At 35.7% G+C, this 18326-nt stretch overlaps 4 protein-coding genes across 4 annotated transcripts; all 4 read right to left on the bottom strand.

The window, feature by feature from the left end:
- Positions 1-27: 27 nt before the first annotated feature.
- On the bottom strand, positions 28-2781 carry LOC147929289 (uncharacterized). Its single transcript, XM_087480559.1, has 3 exons — positions 967-2781; positions 571-916; positions 28-455 (listed from the first exon to the last, which is right to left on the bottom strand). The coding sequence occupies exons 1-3, from the start codon at positions 2779-2781 to the stop codon at positions 28-30; spliced, it is 2589 nt and encodes an 862-aa protein (XP_087336685.1).
- A 108-nt stretch (positions 2782-2889) lies between these two features.
- LOC147929288 (uncharacterized) lies at positions 2890-4002 on the bottom strand. The gene has a single exon (XM_087480558.1). The coding sequence runs from the start codon at positions 4000-4002 to the stop codon at positions 2890-2892; it is 1113 nt and encodes a 370-aa protein (XP_087336684.1).
- Positions 4003-9324: 5322 nt separating this feature from the next.
- On the bottom strand, positions 9325-9963 carry LOC104735942 (uncharacterized). The gene is made up of 2 exons (XM_010455836.3): positions 9714-9963; positions 9325-9633 (listed from the first exon to the last, which is right to left on the bottom strand). Exons 1-2 carry the CDS (start codon positions 9862-9864, stop codon positions 9488-9490), a joined length of 297 nt encoding a protein of 98 aa, XP_010454138.1. The 5' UTR covers positions 9865-9963; the 3' UTR covers positions 9325-9487.
- Positions 9964-13291: 3328 nt separating this feature from the next.
- LOC104735941 (sugar transporter ERD6-like 16) lies at positions 13292-16880 on the bottom strand. The gene is made up of 16 exons (XM_087480367.1): positions 16582-16880; positions 16422-16484; positions 16195-16284; positions 16040-16099; positions 15863-15928; positions 15532-15673; positions 15381-15445; positions 15110-15283; positions 14934-15018; positions 14800-14846; positions 14654-14716; positions 14515-14574; positions 14355-14408; positions 14172-14231; positions 13902-14016; positions 13292-13778 (listed from the first exon to the last, which is right to left on the bottom strand). The coding sequence occupies exons 1-16, from the start codon at positions 16762-16764 to the stop codon at positions 13657-13659; spliced, it is 1449 nt and encodes a 482-aa protein (XP_087336493.1). The 5' UTR covers positions 16765-16880; the 3' UTR covers positions 13292-13656.
- Positions 16881-18326: the final 1446 nt, after the last annotated feature.

The raw sequence follows: 18326 nt of genomic DNA, 5'->3' as shown, positions 1-18326 counted from the left end.
TGTCAACAACAGATCAGCTCAAACGAGCTAATTGGTAGGAAAATCGTTTACAAACAATACTTGGTGCGGAGATGTATACGCTTGGCGTACCAAAAAATCTGCCCTTAAATTAGCATTTCTAGGAATTAAAGATAAAGAAAATGAAGAGAATTTCTCCCTATCAGTCTTGATGTCGTCAAGGTACGCCGAGAACGCTGGCCAGTCGGAAGGAGAAGACACCATCTTCACCAAGTCTGAGCAGTCAGTATAAAAAGCCACCTCTCTGAAATCATGGCCGATCATGCAGCGCATCGCCCAAAGAAACGCTTCAACTTCAGTATGTAATGGAGATAGATTTCGCCTGAAATTCTTGGCACCCAAAAACGGCAACGTTGTCTGGATCGAGGTACAACACCAACCAGCACCTGCATACAAATCCCCTGCTTTCCAAGATCCAGCTATGAAGCATCGATATCCTGAAAAGACCGAAGGAAAGGAAACCGTAGGCACCCTAACTGGCAACTCCGAAACTACTGGAAAGGTGGGACTGGTCACTAGATCATCCTCTATCTGAGCCTGCTGCAGCTTCACCCTCTGCTACCCTAACAATATCCTCTGGCCTTTCGGCAATATTGTCAAAGACACGTGCATTCCTTGCTTTCCAAATAAACCACATAAGCCAAGGGAAAGCCACAATATGGGCTCTCGGATTCTGCTGCCCTAAAAAGTGATCAACATTTGCATATACTGATTCCGTTGGGAAGGAATTAGGTCCCACCAGCACATTTGCTAGCGCCCAAACCTGACGGGCCGGAGGACACACAAAGATGGCATAATTTATTGTCTCCGAATCCGCGCCGCATCGTACGCACCATACATCACAAGCAATACCCCGTCGTCCCAAATTTGTCGAAACAGAAATACAACCAGATAAGACCTGCCACATAAAATGTTGGATCTTAGGTGGGCAACGAGCCCTCCACACACTAGCGAGTAGGAGGTAATTTCCGGGCCATAACCAGTGGCCGCAAAAGTCCGAACCACGTCATGACATGCAATATGATAGCCTGATTTGACTGTATACTTCCCAGTTTTCGTGAAATGCCAACCGAAGGGATCATCCCTTTGGTTACCACCCAACGGAATAGCCCTGATTAATGCAACATCAAGTGGATCAAAATGCTCATTGAGCATATCCAGACGCCAAGAATTATTTTGTCGATCAATTAATTGATTCATTTGAAGATAAGGGTCCTTTAACGGCCCCTTGCTGGAAGCTGGTCTCGGAAATTGAGCTGGTACCCAAGGATCTGACCATATAGAAATGGTGTCCCCAGAACCAACCCGTTTAATAAGCCCTTTATTAACCAGAGAGCGAGCAGAACATATACTCCTCCATCCATAGGAGGGAGAGTATGACCTAATTGGATCCAACGGATGCGTATTCCTATAATACCTACTTTTGAAAACCCTGGCAAACAAAGACTCTGGAACGTCTATCGGACGCCAAAGTTGCTTGGCCAGTAATACCGAATTAAAGTCATCCACATTCCTAAAACCAAGACCACCCAACTGTTTGCTAACACATAATTTCTCCCAGGCAAGCCAATGCATGCCCCCTGTCTGACCATTTGTACTCCACCATAAATTTGCCACTGCACTAGTAAGCTTGGATGTAATTGTTTTTGGTAACCGAAAACAAGACATCACAAACGTTGGAACAGCAGTTGCAACAGATTTAATCATCACTTCCCTTCCCCCTTTTGAAAGCAAATTTGCCGTCCAACCATTCGTCCGACTTTGAATCCGCTCCCGAACAAAAGAGAAAACCTTGGTCTTAGCCCCACCCAAACTTTCGGGTAAACCTAGATAGGATCCCATACCACCCAAAGTTGTGATCCCGAGAACATCCTGGAGCTCGGTTTTTGTCTGCTCATCAATCTTGTGCCCAAATTGTACCGAGGATTTTGTAAAATTTATTTGCTGACCCGAAACAGACTCATATTGTTTTAGAATATCTAAGATAACCCGACATTGTCCTCTGTCCGCCTTACAGAAGAAAAGACTATCATCGGCAAACAACAAATGCGTAATTGGCGGACATTTGTTCGCCACTTTTATCCCTGTAATAAGCTTCTCCCTCTCTGCTTTTCGTATATTAGCAATTAACACCTCTGTGCATAAAATAAACAAATAAGGAGATAAAGGATCACCTTGTCGCAACCCCCTCTGTGGCACTATCAAACCATTCGGCTGGCCATTAATACGAACCCTATACTCGACTGAAGTGACACAAAACATTATCCATGAAACCCATGACTCTGCAAACCCCATCTTCTGTAACAGAGCTGCCACAAAATCCCACTCAACCCTATCGTATGCCTTACTCATGTCTGTTTTGATGGCCATAAATTTCCCTTTGCAAGACGGGTTTGTACGCAAGCCATAAAACATCTCTTGAGCAATAAGGATATTATCCGAGATCAGCCGACCCGGAACAAAAGCCGATTGGGTCTCGGAGATAAGACCAGGTAAAACCCTCTTTAGTCGCTGACATAAAATCTTAGAAATGATCTTATACCCAACGTTACACAGGCTAATCGGACGTAATTCTGCCATTCGAGTTGGCTTTGCCACCTTCGGAATAAGGCAAATATGAGTCCGATTGAGGTCCTTGTCAAAAACTCTCTCCATTAAAAACCTATTAACCAAATCCACAAGATTCGTCTTAACTATACCCCATGATTTTTGGAAAAATAAAGCTGTCATCCCATCTGGGCCTGGGGCTTTATTTGGATGCATCGTAAATAAAGCTGATTTGACCTCAGCCTCCGTAGCGGGTCCTGTGAGCCGCTCATTATCCTCGGCAGTAATCACCGTATTGACCTCCCTTAGGACCTCCTCAAAATTTTATGGATTTGTTGAAGTGAACAAATCTTCAAAATATGAGACTGCCGTGTGACAGATATCAACATCCTCAGTGGACCAGATGTCGTCCCTATTAAACAAACCAGTAATCCGATTACGAGCCCGTCTCTGCTTCGTTAAGGCATGGAAATATTTGGAATTCTTATCCCCCAATTTCATCCATTTACTCCGACTCTTTTGATACCAGTAAATCTCTTCATCCCCATACGCTTGACGTAAACGATTCTGCAATTCCAAGATTGTAGAAGGAGGAATTGAGTCATCTGCCAGAGCCACCTCCAACTGCCGCTTTAAGTCCTCAATGGTTTCCCTACCGTATGGGACTTGTGATTTACGCCACTGAGAAATCGCCTTCCGACAATTCACAACTTTTTGCACGAAGTTATCTGAGTCTTGATCCAAATCCCTATCCCACCCCGATGCTATCGCATCCATCAGCCCCGCCTTACCAATCCAGCGGCGGTCAAACATAAAACTCCTCTTCCCCCGCGGCCTTTTAGCCCCAATATTAACCACTAGAGGCTTATGATCAGAGGCTATCATTGGTAAATACTCCGTCACCGTATCCGGGAACAAATCATGCCAATCCTCATTCCCTAAGGCTCTGGCTAACCGACAACGTATAGGTTTTTTATCCCGCCAACCCCTCCAAGACAAACAATCACCAATAAAAGGAAACTCCAAAAAGCCACAATCCCGAATCATCCCATTAAAGGAAAGAAAAGAGAAAGGATGATGTAATTCCCCCCCTCCCCGTTTTTCATGGTTCCCTGTCAGCTCATTAAAATCCCCAACCAAAAACCATGGGGTGGACCGATTAGAGCTAATTCTTAGAAGGCGTTCCCACACCATATCCCGATTCTTAGGGACGGGATCCCCATAAACGAAAGTTAAATGGATAATCCGGCCTTTGAAAACCGCTTCAATATCGATTAATCTGTTAGACTCAAATAAAATCGATACCTGAAAATCATCTTGATTATAAAAAAGAGCCATACCACCACTATAACCAATAGGATCAATTGTTTTCAGATTCTTATATCTGAAATGACCAACAAACTTTTCTAGAATAGAAGTAGGTTGTTTGGTCTCCATGAAGAACAAAAAATCCGGCCGATGTTTGGATCATAAATCCCTAAGATTACCAATTGTAGCCTTATTACCCAGGCCTTGTCAAGGCTATTAAGTATTTTCTTAACATAAATAATTAGGAAAGAGAGTAAAAATGAGTTTTTATTTAGAAACCAATAAAAGCATGTCCATTGGTTACAATAAAAATAGTTTTAATAGATTTTAATTATTTAATTAAATAAACATTTATTTAGAAAACCAAACCAACAACTAAATGACATGTGTGATGTGGATTTCTAGTTTTACTAAGAGATCATGGGGTTTTAAATAAGAACCACTATCACTTGAACTAGAATACCTCCAATGAAGAGATGCTATGAGATTTTGTTTAGAATCCCAAATACCACATGTCCTAATATAATTTATTCATTATTTATTATTTAAATTTCCATTAAATAAAAAATGATATTAAAAGTAATATTATGATATTGTTAATATACTCTTAGTGAGGATTTGGAGAAACTCTAAAACTTAGAAACATTTACGTGCATGAAAGTTCTTTTATATTTTTCTTTCTTTGGGTTAAATTACGTCATTAGCGACATCATAAGTGTGATTCTTGTTTATGTATGTACCAACACTTAATAGTTTTACAAATTGATTTTTTCTCACATCCAACCAAAAAAAAAATGAGTTTGACGAGTCAACAGAATTAACATTTAATTTTTATATTAAATTAAGTGTTGCACATATATAATTAAAGCAACTATTTTTGTTTTAGAAAATTGTAAAACATATAATGAAATTTATTTCCCCACATTTACGTAAATGTAATAAAAAATAAGTTTTCTTAGTTTCTTGAATATTGTCTTCCCAATCATAAATTTTGAGCATATCAAAAGACTTAATCTTAGCAATGTTAAAAGAACGACTATTCTTATCGTTGATAATAGAAAAACGAACTTTAAATGAAATCAGTATGTAGTGAAACAAATGACGGGTCCATCAACGCTAAAAACTAACAATCAACCACTAAATTATCATGAGTTAATTAATACGTCCATCCATCCTTTCTGTTAGCTTAATGGTTTGTCTAACATTCAACTGTATTCGAGAAAGCAAATGGGAGCAAGAAACATGCGTGCACGAACATATATTACCTTTCTTACGTACGTGGGAAACATGTCTGTTTTATTATATTTTGTTTCTGGTAATTAGTAGTATTATATTTCTTATTCGAACGTGATTTCATTTACAATTCAAACTGAGTTAAAATAACATTTGTAGATATTTCTTGTTATATATATCTAGGTCGTAATTTCCATTAGAGTAGAAATTGCTATGTTGGTGCTAAAGATCATTTCCCTTGAAACGTAAGAGGATTGGCCGGACGTTAAAAAATTGAATTACCCTAGCTAACCAAAAAAAAAAAAAAGTCTAACTAGGTATGGTGAAAACTATCAATATTTTAATGACAAAAATAAATCAATACAGAATTAGAAAGAAAATCCATTGTAAATTGTGGTGAAGCACATGAACTCATCATAAAGTTCAATTTTTCAAAACTATTCGTCTTTGTATGTGCATTTCTTCTAGTATCAAGTATTTTATCTCAAGGCCTACGCTTAAACCCCTTTAAAGCCTACGCTTAAACCCCTTTTAAAAAAAAAGTAGGGTATTTATCTTAACAAAGATATATATAGCTTTTGTGGTGTGCCAATTTCTTAAGTTCTACTACTTTTGTATTGTTACAATTTCAAATCGGATATATTCGTCAACGATCGTACTATAATTTTCCAACTTGTGATCACATTTATGTTATAAATATTATTTCGCCAAGTTAAACAAAAAAAGATTCGGATCCGTCATCAAAGAGAGTGACCATAAACAAAAGGAACAGATCACACAACTTGTGAGTAAAAGATGTATACTACAAACTTTTAATTAGGATCAAATAACGAGAAAACAAGAGATGAGTAACCACGAAACTCGTTATGAGTGTGTATTTTTAATTTAAAAAGATTCTCTCCGACATATTTTTTGTTTGACTACATTTTCTCCAACAGTTTACCCAAATTTTTTTTTTAAGTGTTGACTTCAATCAATAACCACGTGAAGAATACGGCGTCGAGATCACGTGACGTGATCGGTTCTTGTTGGGAATGGGAAGTCCACCAATGGCGGATGGCTCTCCTTTTTTTTGTTTCCTTTCTTTAATTAATTGGTAAAATTATACTGTATATATTGGTTTATTTTTAGAATTAAGCAGTGAAAGTCATTTTCTTATGAATTATGATACGTGATAAATGTGAAATGGTGAAGGGACCAAGAGTTTCGTTTTTTTTTTGGGGACCAAGAGTTAAGACCATATGCAACGGCGTACATTTGGCATGTCTCCCGGTATTTTTTGTTTTTAAATAAATAAAAAAAGATAGCATCTGTGTGGTTGCTGTTGACGTTTCTTAATATGAAACGTTTTTTGCTGTGTCCTTCGTTACACGTGGCAGCATCTGTGTGGTTGGTGTTGTTTGGGGTTTTTTTTTTTTTTTTTGGTTTTTAATTTTATGGATTGAATAAACTGTTTTTAATTTTTAATATTTTAATTGTATGTTTTGTTTTTTTTAAGTTTTTGTAACTTTGTAATTTTCTTATGAACGGTTAAAAAAAGATTTGATTGAGCATATTTGGACTAACTTTGGACATCTTCCAGATAATGAAGATTAATTAAAATTTTTTTTATGAATTGAATAAAATGTTTGTTTTTATCTTTGATGTTTGTATGGTTTATGTTTTTTATCTTTCATGTTTTAATTGTATATTTTGTTTTTTTCCAAGTTTTTGTAACTTTTTAATTTTTTTATGTTTTTAATGTCAATGTTATATGTTTTATTTAAATTAAAACTTTAATATGTTTTTATTTATTAATTTAAATAATTAATTTTTTTAATTAAAAATATTATTATTTTTTCCAGGGATCCAACTCTGAGGGACACCAATGTTCATACCACACTTAAGAAACTCTCAAAATAAGATTAATATATTTGAAGGACCAAAAATTGTCCTAGCACATGCTCTAACAATCGTGTATGTATGGACTACATCATGACAAACCTTCGGTATGCCAACCATTAGTTCATTGAATATAAATTATTTTTATTTCTCGTCATTCGTCAAACTCTGGATTATAAACTCTAGTAACATGATATATCATTTCCATAAGTTGTATTTTTAAGGTCAGATACTCAGATGTTTAATCTTCTATTATACTATATCTTAATTACGAGACCATACTTGATCAAAATATTTGATGACGATTTGAGGTCAATTCCAAAGTTAAAGAAACCTATATATTTTTGCGCTTTGATATGAAAGACACTACAACTGCCGGGAACTTTCCACCATGAACAGCACTTGGAAAATACATCGCATGATACATTTAAATATTCATTGCAGGTAACCATGAATAATTATGAATAAGAAGATTCGCCTTTTGTAAGCTAAATAAAGAAGATAAGTTGCAACAAAGAAAAGAAAAGAAGAAGCGAGAAGTCAAAATCGGAAGATCCAACTTTATGATTTTGTGGATATTTCTCATTATAGTTTCAACTTTCAAAAAGATATGCCAATATTAATTGAAAAGTTTGTCCAAAGGGTGGTAAATGGTAATTCAAAACTTCCGATAAACGGATAAAACGGTATAATGGTTTCATTTTCGGATATTTTAACATTCCGTTTTCATTTTCGGACAACTATAAGTAATCTATTTGAAACGAAAAATATTTTCATTTGAATTATTACTCTTAAATCTTAATTATGTGAATCGAAATAAGCTTACGATAGTAGTATTAGTAGCTCGCAAAATTGAAGTTTTCTAGGTCGAATGGAGGTCCCCACATTATCTCTTTCAGTCTTTCATCAATAATGGAGAACTTATAATATGTATTGAAATATGTCGAGTTGGACATAAACTTTGCATGTTCGGCATCAATACAAACCAGTGTTAAAGGTGGGAGCTAAATATAAAAAGGGAAAATTAACTTTAAATATATCTTGCTTTGATCTAATAAAATTTTCTGAATCACCTCAAAATTTTGGATATCTAAAACATTTGAAGTACGGATTGTTACATTATGAAAACTAGATGTACATACTCGAATACAAAATAAAGATGAAACAAAAGTTTTGTCCAACTCATGATTATATGTTACTAGTTCTTATATATCTGATATTATTTATCGTTTTTCTAATATGATCACTTGGTATTGCAAACACATGAATTCAGGAGGTAGAAATAGTAAATCAAAATATCGAAGATACAAATTTTATAAAAACATGATAAGAGAATATGATATTCGTGTGCACCAAAAGGTAACGTGCTTTGGTTTATTGGAGTTTGATGATTCAGTTTGGTCAAAACCCACTTGAGTTTTTGGCCCATAATGATAGTAAGTGTATGAAAAAAGATGTGTCTTTCTTAAAAGTTTTCTGCTTGACTTAAGTTGTTTAATTGAAAGTACTCATAATTACTTTGATTAACCAAAGTGCTTACGTCTATATCACTAAACAACTCAAATTCTGTCACCACCAAGATGAAACTTATACATATACATCGACCCTTTTGCATACATATTTGTTTGTTTAGTGATAATGTTTCTTACTAGATTGATAATGGTGCATATACATCCGATTACCACATTGCGCGGATTAGACCATGATATTAAAAACTTTTCAGCATGGATATGGTTTGATGTATAAAAAACAAACAAAAAACAAAAACAATATATAAGATACAGTAAGAAACATCAAACTAAAGTTGTAAACAAAAAAATGTTTCATTTTATATGATGTTTGAACATTTGGTATGCGATGGTTTCTTATGAAAGATATTTTGTAACTCTTCTTAATTTATTTTGCACTGTGTCTAAATATAATAATGAGACAGAGTGAGTAAATTCGTTTGTTTAGATTTGTTCAAAAAATGCTTGTGAGGCCATTTACTACTATTTATTTGGTGGATTAATCAACGAATGCAAAAGAGCTTGACGACGACTCGAACGTTCATACACTTAAACGAGTTCTATATCAGTTTACACCACTCATTGAAACAAATTTTCTCTTGTTTCTAGTTCGACAAAACAGCTTATAAGACGCAGAAACACACTTACAAATGTGAGTGAGACACTTGTTTTTTGATGCTTCCTACCAGACTATATAGTCTGGATCAAAACCACAAAGAAGCAGCTAATAATATAATACTACCAGAAGAAAGAAACTAAACAGATCATGTAAATTACTCAAAAAACAAATTAAAAATCTCATAAACTAGCTAGAAGACAGTTTGGAATCTGCAAGCAAAGAACAAAACCCCGTTAATACCATATTACTTGTTCTGAATGCCCATCAAAACACAAACTCATAGCATCAGATCCTATTTGCTTTTTCACATCTCTCAACCAAAAAACAAAAAAAACACAGTAGTACAAAGGAGAAAAGGTTTATCACTGATCTCTCAGGCGAAGAGAAGCCTCCTCCTCCGAGAAGAAGAAACTCCAGATGATTTCTTGATGTGACCTCCTTCTCGGAAACCTGAATCCGACTCGTCGTGGTGGTACCATCCCACCGATCTCTGCGCTTCTTGTACGATCTGCGATATACCTGTTTCCAAAACAACTCCCGATCGGTATAATTCAAGAATCCATCTCAGAAACAGAGTGTTGTGAGTGTGTTTTTTTTACCTTCTCTGACTGATTGCTTGTTGTGGCGGATATCGTGGATAGTGGCGGAGATCTTCCAGTAGAGAGGACGGCCGACATAGAACAGAACCACCATTAAACCGATCAGGATCACTATACGGAACCAGATTCTCGCTGATGATGGAGACGCCATTGGATCTTCTTCGACTTCGAGTGATCCAAATTCGTGAAAACAGAGGAAAAAACACACTACAAAATTCAATTCCCAAAAAGATACTAAAATAATAAAAGAATGATTGAGAAGGGATTAAATACGCCACGTCATCAACATCAGAGTTAAGAAGAGAGGGTTAATACGGTAATTTTCTCTATATGGGTTAATAACTCCATAAGCAAAGCCTCTGGATCGCCGAGAGAGTTACATGCGAATATGTAAATGCTTTTGGAATAGCATTATTAGACCTTTATTTTGATGCAAAAAAGTAAAGCAAAACAAAAGAAAAAATGTAAGGGAGTTGTTATATATTATCCCATATGTGTTGTAAGAGACGCTACGTGTCAGCGTGCTATTGGTTTGACGAAAAAATAGAAAATGTGGAATTTTTTTTTTGGAATCGTCTGGGTGTGGAGGAAGAGGAGATTGCTGTCGGAGAAGAGGAGATTTCTGCCGGAGGAAGAGGAGATTGTCGTGTCCCATCGCGATATTTTGATTGAATCGTGAATCGGCTGTGATTGCATGTAGGAGAGGCGATTTGGAAATTAGGGTATCGTGAATTGGGAGTCCACTCAATCGGAAGAGATTGAATCAATTGGAAGCAAAGGGTAAGTTTCTCAATTTAATTACTGATTGAATCAATCTTGATTAGTATTTGATGATTAGGGTTTTTTTAATTTTGGATCGAAATTAGGGTTTTTTTATGTTTTTTAGAAAATTAGGATTCTTGGTGTTCATGTGTTCCGTTTTGATCCTTACTTTAGCAGATGAGTACTTTTTAACTCCGGTTATGATGAATTTGAAAAGATTTGGCCATGAATGTATCGCAATATGCTGATTAAAGTTACTAACTTGATTCAACATAAGCTATTTGTTGTTTTTGGTGTTGTTATTTGTGTAAGCTAATGATGATCCGTTTTGGTTAAGTTTAGATAATGTGTGGAGTTGGATATGTAATTGTTTCGGTTCTTGACACATGATTGTTTTTTGTGTTGTTATTAGTTGTTTTTGATGTTGTTATTTGTGGTAGCTAATGATGATTTAGTAAATGTTTTTGTTCTTGACACATGAATGTATAATTTTAGAGTACATTGTTCTTGTTCGATTTAGCTTGTTCATGAATGATTAATTTTATTTTGAATTTGGGCTTCATTAACCGCGAATCTGTCTTTTGTTTTGAGGTTAAATGGACAAACATGGATTGATGCATTGATGAATATAGAGTGTGAAGGATCTATTGAGTATGGACAAACATGGATCTCTTCGGCCATGAAGGAAGGTAATCATCATCCTCAACTTTTTTGCATTTATTTGGTGTTAGTTAAAGCTTTTGTTTGTTGGTTGTGATAAATAGATTTAGTACTTGCTAGTGTAGGTATTAGTGTAGTCTTTGATGTTATAGCTTTTGTTTGTTGGTTGTGATAAATAGGTTTAGTAATTGCTATTGTTGGTATTAGTCTAGTCAGTCATTGATGTGTTAGTTGGTTGTGAAGATTTTTAATGTGTGGTTGTTGTAGTTTAGGTAAACACTTTATTTCAAAAATTAAACCAACATAAATATAAACTAAACCTTATAAATTCAAACACAAACAAAACACAAATCCTTCTCCCTTTAGCAATCTCTTGTTTCTCATTTAACAAACACATCTCCTTCTCCCTTTAGCAATCTCTTGTTTCTCATTTAACAAACACATCTCCTTCTCCCTTTAGCAATATGGATCCAAACGATTACATGAATCCTTATTGTCCCACCTCTAGCTATTTGAATATGTTACAAAGTCAACTTGATATCCAAAACCTCGATTACTCTCCTTCTCTAAGTCCATGTTCTGAAGCTCCATCTTCACCTGCATCCCCACAAGAAAACCGCAAGTCAAGGCAAGCATGGTTACCAATAGATGATACCATGTTGGTCAGCGTTTGGCTCAACACTAGCAAGGATCCGATTACTTCCAACCAGCAAAGACTTGCATCCTTTTGGGGGAGGATTGCGAAATACTTTGCATCCTGTCCGAATGCTGTTGGTCGGCCAAAGAGAGAGGCGAGTCACTGTAATCTGTTTAAGTTTGTGTTTGTGATTGTGTTTGTAATCGGACAGGTCGAGAAAGAAGCCAACCTCTCATCAGTCCGTGAAGCCAACCTCTCATCAGTCCGTGAAGCCAATACACATGTTCTTTTGTATTTTTGTGTTTCTACCACAAGTTTTTACAAGTCTTTTGTATTTTTATGCTTTTACCACATGTTTGTACAAGTACTTTTGTCATTATTTACTTCTACCACATATTATTTCCAATGGTTGTGTACCACAAATTTCAAGAACTCAAGCTACCTCTTTTTTCTATATAATGATCAACACCAGCACCAGCAGATCTTCAAAGACTAATCGACATTGGCGAGTTTTGCGGATTTCCCGGCATGATAGGAAGCATCGATTGTATGCATTGGGAGTGGAAGAATTGTCCCACCGCATGGAAAGGTCAATACACCCGCAGATCTGGAAAGCCCACAATCGTTTTAGAGGCGGTGGCTTCGTATGATCTCTGGATCTGGCATGCTTTCTTTGGACTACCAGGTACATTAAACGATATCAATATTCTTGACCGATCTCAAGTCTTTGATGATATTTTGCATGGTCGAGCTCCTAAAGTTAAATACAGTGTCAACGGACATGAGTATAAATTGGCTTACTATCTGACGGATGGTATTTATCCAAAATGGTCTACTTTTATCTAATCTATTCCACTGCCACAAACTCCAAAAGACGCTTTATTTGCGAGACAACAAGAAGCTGTGCGTAAAGATGTAGAGCGTGCTTTTGGAGTTTTGCATGCTCGATTTGCCATAGTCAAAAACCCGGCTCTTATTTGGGATACAGTAAAAATTGGGAAAATAATGAGAACGTGTATCATACTGCACAATATGATAGTAGATGACGAACGAGATGGGTACACTCTGTTTGATGAAACTGAATTCACACAAATGGAGTCAAGTAGAGATTCTGAAGTTGACTACACGCTTCCAACACCCAGACCTTCATGTGTCGCTACTATGCTCAAGAATCAAAAGGATGTTCGTGATAAAGAAAAAAATAAATGCTTGCAAGATGATTTGGTTGAGCATATTTGGGCAAAATTTGGAGCAAATCAGTATTAAAATTAATCATTCTCTCCATTTATAAATTGCACTTTTGTTGTAATATGTATTAATGTTTTTATTATGTTTTGTATGTTTAAAAATTAATTTAAATGCAATATTTTCTAATTTTATAAAATCTTAAATGTTTACACATTTATACCACTTCTATTCTATTTAAAATTTTAATTCTATTTAAAATTTTAAAATTTAAAAAAACAATTTTTAAAAAAATAAGAAACCCAAAATAAGAACCTACCAATAAAAGAGAAAATTTTCTCTAAAAGATCATAGGTTCTTATATTCCAAACAGTACACAATTAATTCATAAAAAATTTAAGAACTCCCCTTCTAATAACCCACCGATAATTATGCTCTTAGCATGTGGAAACATTTAACATCACCATCTAACAATCAAAACCTAAAATTGATGATATTGTATTATTGTAGTATAACTTAAACGTGAATAAAAATACAAATAAAAACCTATTCTAAATACATTCGTGCAATGCATAAACCTTATCATCGTCAGTCGGACTTTTATCTTCCGAGGGTGACACTTTTACTATACTCCGTCTTGAGCTCAACACCGGTAAAAAAAGCTCTACTCGATTTGATAAATTTCCCATAAATCCCAGCTTATGTTTCTCTGCGGATACAAGCTTGGATCTCTTCTAATGTCTTCCCTTTCGTCTCAGGGACCATTTTAGCCACAAAGATTATCGTCATGGCTGCAAAAGCAGAATATATATAGAATGTACCTACACAACCAAAAAAACAAATAGCTTAATTTTTTTTTTGTCTCAATTTAGAGTTTCTAAAAAGCGGTTTTCTTGCGGTTGCACTGATCTCCGATCCCAACACTAGCCATTAAGAGTGTGTACCTGGAGAGCTCCAGCTCATGAGGAAGTTGAATGTGTAAGAAACAGCCCAAGCACCAGACCAATTCACCAGTACCACTAAGCTTCCTGCGACCCCCTTCACGTTTATGGGAAATATCTGCGTTTGTTTCATCCCAAAAAAAAATGAGCACCACTTCAGTACTTACTCTACTAAATGTCTTCTCTGTTTATAAACAAAGTAACTTCCTACGCAAGTACCGTATCTGTTTTTAAACAATGTTACTTTTTACACAAGGAACCATGGTACCATACCTCCGACATTATCACCCAAGGAACAGGTCCCATTCCGATGGAGAAAGCAGCTACATATATCTGAATAGTGAAGAGAAGACGTGAGTTTTAGTACTAGTACCATGGACTATACTAACAGTTTAACACACAGCTCTGTACTTGAGCTCTGTTTCTAGTAGTAAGTAAGAACTAAGTTTTACTTACAAGTACACCTCCAACGGCTAGCATAGGAACCCATTCAAGCAACAGGCTTTGTCCCTGAATCACAAACATAAAATAATCGATGTTACGATTTGATTTAACGCACATACGAATACATTTACAAGCGAAATCAGGGGTTTAGCTAGGGCTTTATGATAAGGACCTTGAGGAAGAAAGATGTTCCTGTGAGAATACATCCCAAGAAGATACCACCAGCTGAAATCTGCAGCAACATTTGGTCTAAATATATAAAACTGAACTTTGGACTCAAAAACCCTTTTCTTAAATTAAAAATATTTTACCATTATTAGTGGCCTTCTTCCAGTTTTGTCTATCAAGATTGTTCCAAGAACAGTTATGGGGACCTGTTAACAACGATTTTATCTGTGTTAAAGTAGTGAGAATATAAACTATTAGAATATCGAGTAAAGCAAAAACGTTTATGCACCTGAACACAAGCGATAGCGATTGTTCCGAGCTTCCCAGAAGAAAATCCTGCAAGTGTTTTTAAAGACATATGTTAGAATCTAAACTGAACTTGGTTCTAATTCAAGACTAGATATTGAGGTCTATCTAACATACCAGCTTTTACAAACGTTTCGCTTGCGTAGAATCCGATCCCGTTGATTCCCACAAATTGTTGGAATACCATCAGGGAAACACCAATCTGAAGAAGAAAACAAATTTAATCAAATAAACACGCAAAAGATTGACTGATAAGTTTTTATTTTTGGCGCGGCTTCTGAGATAAAACTTACGGTGACAGATCGACCATATTTCTTGGAAACAAGATCTTGGATTCTTGCTTTTGGAAGAATTTCCAGAGCTTGAATCGAGCCTTGGATACCTTGTGCTTCATTTGTGATATCTATATCTTTTCCCCGCAGCATTTGTAGGGCTATAAGGAAATCTTTCTCACGGCCTGCTTTTGCCTGGAAAAGCAAGAGCATGGAAGACTTAGATGATGTTTTAGAAACTTATTTGTTAACAAGACTGGTAAAAAATCATGAATCGGATAGAGGAAATTACCAGCCATCGAGGTGATTCGGGTATGAAGCACAATCCAACGAGCAAAACAATGCAGGGAGCAATTCCTTGTAAGACCAAACACATAAATATTGATCAGTTTCCAAAGGGAATTTTCTAGAAAGATTTAAACAAGAAACCGAGAGAAATTTACCGGTCAGGGCAAGAGTTTTCCAAGAAATGAGAGATCCGATCAAGAAAGAAACGGATGAGCCGATCACAATCATGAGTTGGTTCAGTGTTGTGAGCCCACCTCGGAGGTGCTTGGGAGATATCTCAGCAATGTACACAGGGACCTGTACATGTTTTTATTCATTGATTTACATTGGAGACTGAGAGTTTTTATAATTTTAACATAATTATTTACTAAAAATAGTAGAATTTCAATCACCGATATATCTTTGACTGACTACTACATAAAAAAAATTGATTTCAAAGGGTTATATAAGATTTAATTAAATAAAAAAAACCAGTGAGTTAATTACCACATAAGAAAAAACTCCAATTCCATATCCTGTAAAGAACCTTCCTACATCAAGTAACAAAGCACCCTGCACCACATTTTAACATCATAGTTACATCAATATATATCTATACTAGTTTCAATGTTGCAGATAATTTTAAAATAGGTATGTATTACTATTAGGTGTAAATTTAAATACCTTGGAGAAGAAGACAGCGAGCCAACCCGTGATGCAGAAGCAAGCTGAGGTTCTCATAGCCTGAAATGAGTGTTGACATACCAAGTATTTTAATAATGGTATTTTGAAATCTTAATACTGGCCAATTAAGTTTGGGACTGGGAAAGTTAATTTACCCCTTTTCGGCCGGAGAAATCTGAAATTTTCCCACTCATGACAGCACCAATCATTGCACCGATTGTTAGGATGGATCCAAACATGGAGAACTGCATGTTTCACACACATACACACACATTAATTATGCGTATAAATATAAAGTACAAAAATTGAAAAATTCTAGTTGACAAAACAAAAAAAAAACAGGGAAGAAAACTTTGGTTAATCCAGAAGTATAGACACAAACCTCTGCAAGGGAGAGATTGAGATCTTGTCTGATAGATGACTGAGTAGGCGCTGAGTATCCAACCTTTTAACAAATAATTAAAAAGAAAAAATCTAAGAGTGCATGAGAACTAATTAAGACAGAGGTTGAAACAGAGTTTGTCTCTAAAGCCAAAACTTACACAAGAGCCGAACTCAAAGGAGCCACAGACAGCAACAAAAGTGCTGAAGATAACCATCAAGTAGGATTCATTAACCTCACTCTCTTTTTCATCATCTTGATCCGTCAAAAATGGTTTCCCTAGATCCTCAACCTTATTTGCTATGTCACCCCTCTCTACATCTTTGATTTCCCTAATTGCCATCCTATCTCTCTCTCTCTAACTCTTAGCTCTTTGAGAGGAGGAAATGTTCAAGGGAAGAGTTGGAGAGAGAGATGTGAAGAGTCATGTTCGTGAAATGGGTATTTATAGGTAATACATGTATGTAAAGTCTCGACATGGGACGAAGATATTTGTCCTTCCACGGCAAATTAGATAAATAAAATATTAAAAATGCGATAATGATTGAGATTAGTACTGACAAAAAAGAGTGCCCAAGTGGGATTGAAGCTGTCACTTACATGGCTCTGATCTTTTTTTACTATTTAAGTTTCTTATTTTCGTTGAACCTTGTCATTCTCTATCAAAATTGTTTTGAAAATGATTTCTTGATTTTTATGTTGATATTACACACTTATATACAGATCACGATATTAAACCACAGAAGGTTCTTCGGCTCCCCAACCACCGCCATTTATGACGGACGACTATACATTCTATTGTTTGCTTGGAACACAAAAACTATAACTTCTCTTTCGATTTTTTGTCCATGACAACCATACAAATACTCACGTCGTCTCTTAAAAAATCTCCTCCTCTTGGTTTCCAGAAAAAAAGAAGAGATTTTTCTCAAAATATTTTTTTCTGGATCCTCTAGAAATTATTCAACAAACACCCCATTATCCATGCTATTGGCATTAACTACACATTTTGTCGGTCGCTAATGAGTCCGCTCAACACCAGCTGCTAAATTACACACCAATACGTGTAATTTCATCCTGCCATTTTCGAGGGTCTATTACTAATTGCATCCTTTCACTTACCGCTGTCCACCAATATCAGTTCTACCATATTGTTGTCTATTAACGGACAAGTTATACATTTCGATGGCATATGTTGTTTATATTATATAATTGGTGGACTATTTCCAAAAAGATTATGTTATGTCCACCAATTTGTGGACTTGTCTAAAGGTTAATATGTCGTCTATAATATAATTTTTTTTATTCATATGTTGTCCACAAAATTTCAACCACGTGTCCCAGGCACTGCGTATGATCACATGTCTGTCTCTACTCCCACTGCTTCTGATCACGCGCCCGTCCCTTTTCCTTATGCCACCGTCGAACTAACATAATTAAAAGGGCAATGTAGTAAAATTTATACTGCCATGTTTAATAGCAGATTTGAAAAGTTTTTACCAATATTGCAGATTTGAAAAGAATTAAAAAAAATATGACAAATGTGGCAAAAATCGCTTGAGATATTACCATGTGGTTCTCAGTTTTACTAAACTAGCCATAGTGATTGCGACCAGGGGTACGCGTATCAGCTAAATTTGTCCATATGTTCATCTAATCGTATATAGCTAAGATATTTTTTATTTTATCTTAGCTTTTTGTTGGTGTATATTGGTTAAGCTTTATGTAATTTTGTAATAGCTAAACTACTAATTAATTGTCAGCTTTCAACCTTCTCAATTGTTCGGAAGAAAGATAAAAATCTCATCAAAATTAGTCTTTCCACAGATATTTGTTGCCCCGTTCTATTCATGCCGTCGATGTGAGGTATCATGGAGTTTTTTAATCCGACGTTTTAGTTTATCC

The sequence above is a fragment of the Camelina sativa genome, chromosome 13, assembly GCF_030686135.1.
Source record: "Camelina sativa cultivar CO46 ecotype springtype chromosome 13, ASM3068613v1".
NCBI lineage: Eukaryota > Viridiplantae > Streptophyta > Magnoliopsida > Brassicales > Brassicaceae > Camelina > Camelina sativa.
Note: the sequence above shows the minus strand (reverse complement) of the source record. Positions and strands in the feature narration are given on the sequence as shown.

Coding starts and splice junctions, on each gene's coding strand:
- LOC147929289 (XM_087480559.1), bottom strand. CDS start 2,781: ATGCATCCAAATAAAGCCCCAGGCCCAGATGGGATGACAGCTTTATTT. Junction 917..966: donor AAATTACCTCCTACTCGCTA/GTGTGTGGAGGG, acceptor TTTATGTGGCAG/GTCTTATCTGGTTGTATTTC. Junction 456..570: donor TATTGTTAGGGTAGCAGAGG/GTGAAGCTGCAG, acceptor CGGTCTTTTCAG/GATATCGATGCTTCATAGCT.
- LOC147929288 (XM_087480558.1), bottom strand. CDS start 4,002: ATGGAGACCAAACAACCTACTTCTATTCTAGAAAAGTTTGTTGGTCAT.
- LOC104735942 (XM_010455836.3), bottom strand. CDS start 9,864: ATGGCGTCTCCATCATCAGCGAGAATCTGGTTCCGTATAGTGATCCTG. Junction 9,634..9,713: donor CAAGCAATCAGTCAGAGAAG/GTAAAAAAAACA, acceptor TTTTGGAAACAG/GTATATCGCAGATCGTACAA.
- LOC104735941 (XM_087480367.1), bottom strand. CDS start 16,764: ATGGCAATTAGGGAAATCAAAGATGTAGAGAGGGGTGACATAGCAAAT. Junction 15,019..15,109: donor AATATGGTCGATCTGTCACC/GTAAGTTTTATC, acceptor TTTCTTCTTCAG/ATTGGTGTTTCCCTGATGGT. Junction 14,017..14,171: donor CTTGGGTGATAATGTCGGAG/GTATGGTACCAT, acceptor AAACAAACGCAG/ATATTTCCCATAAACGTGAA.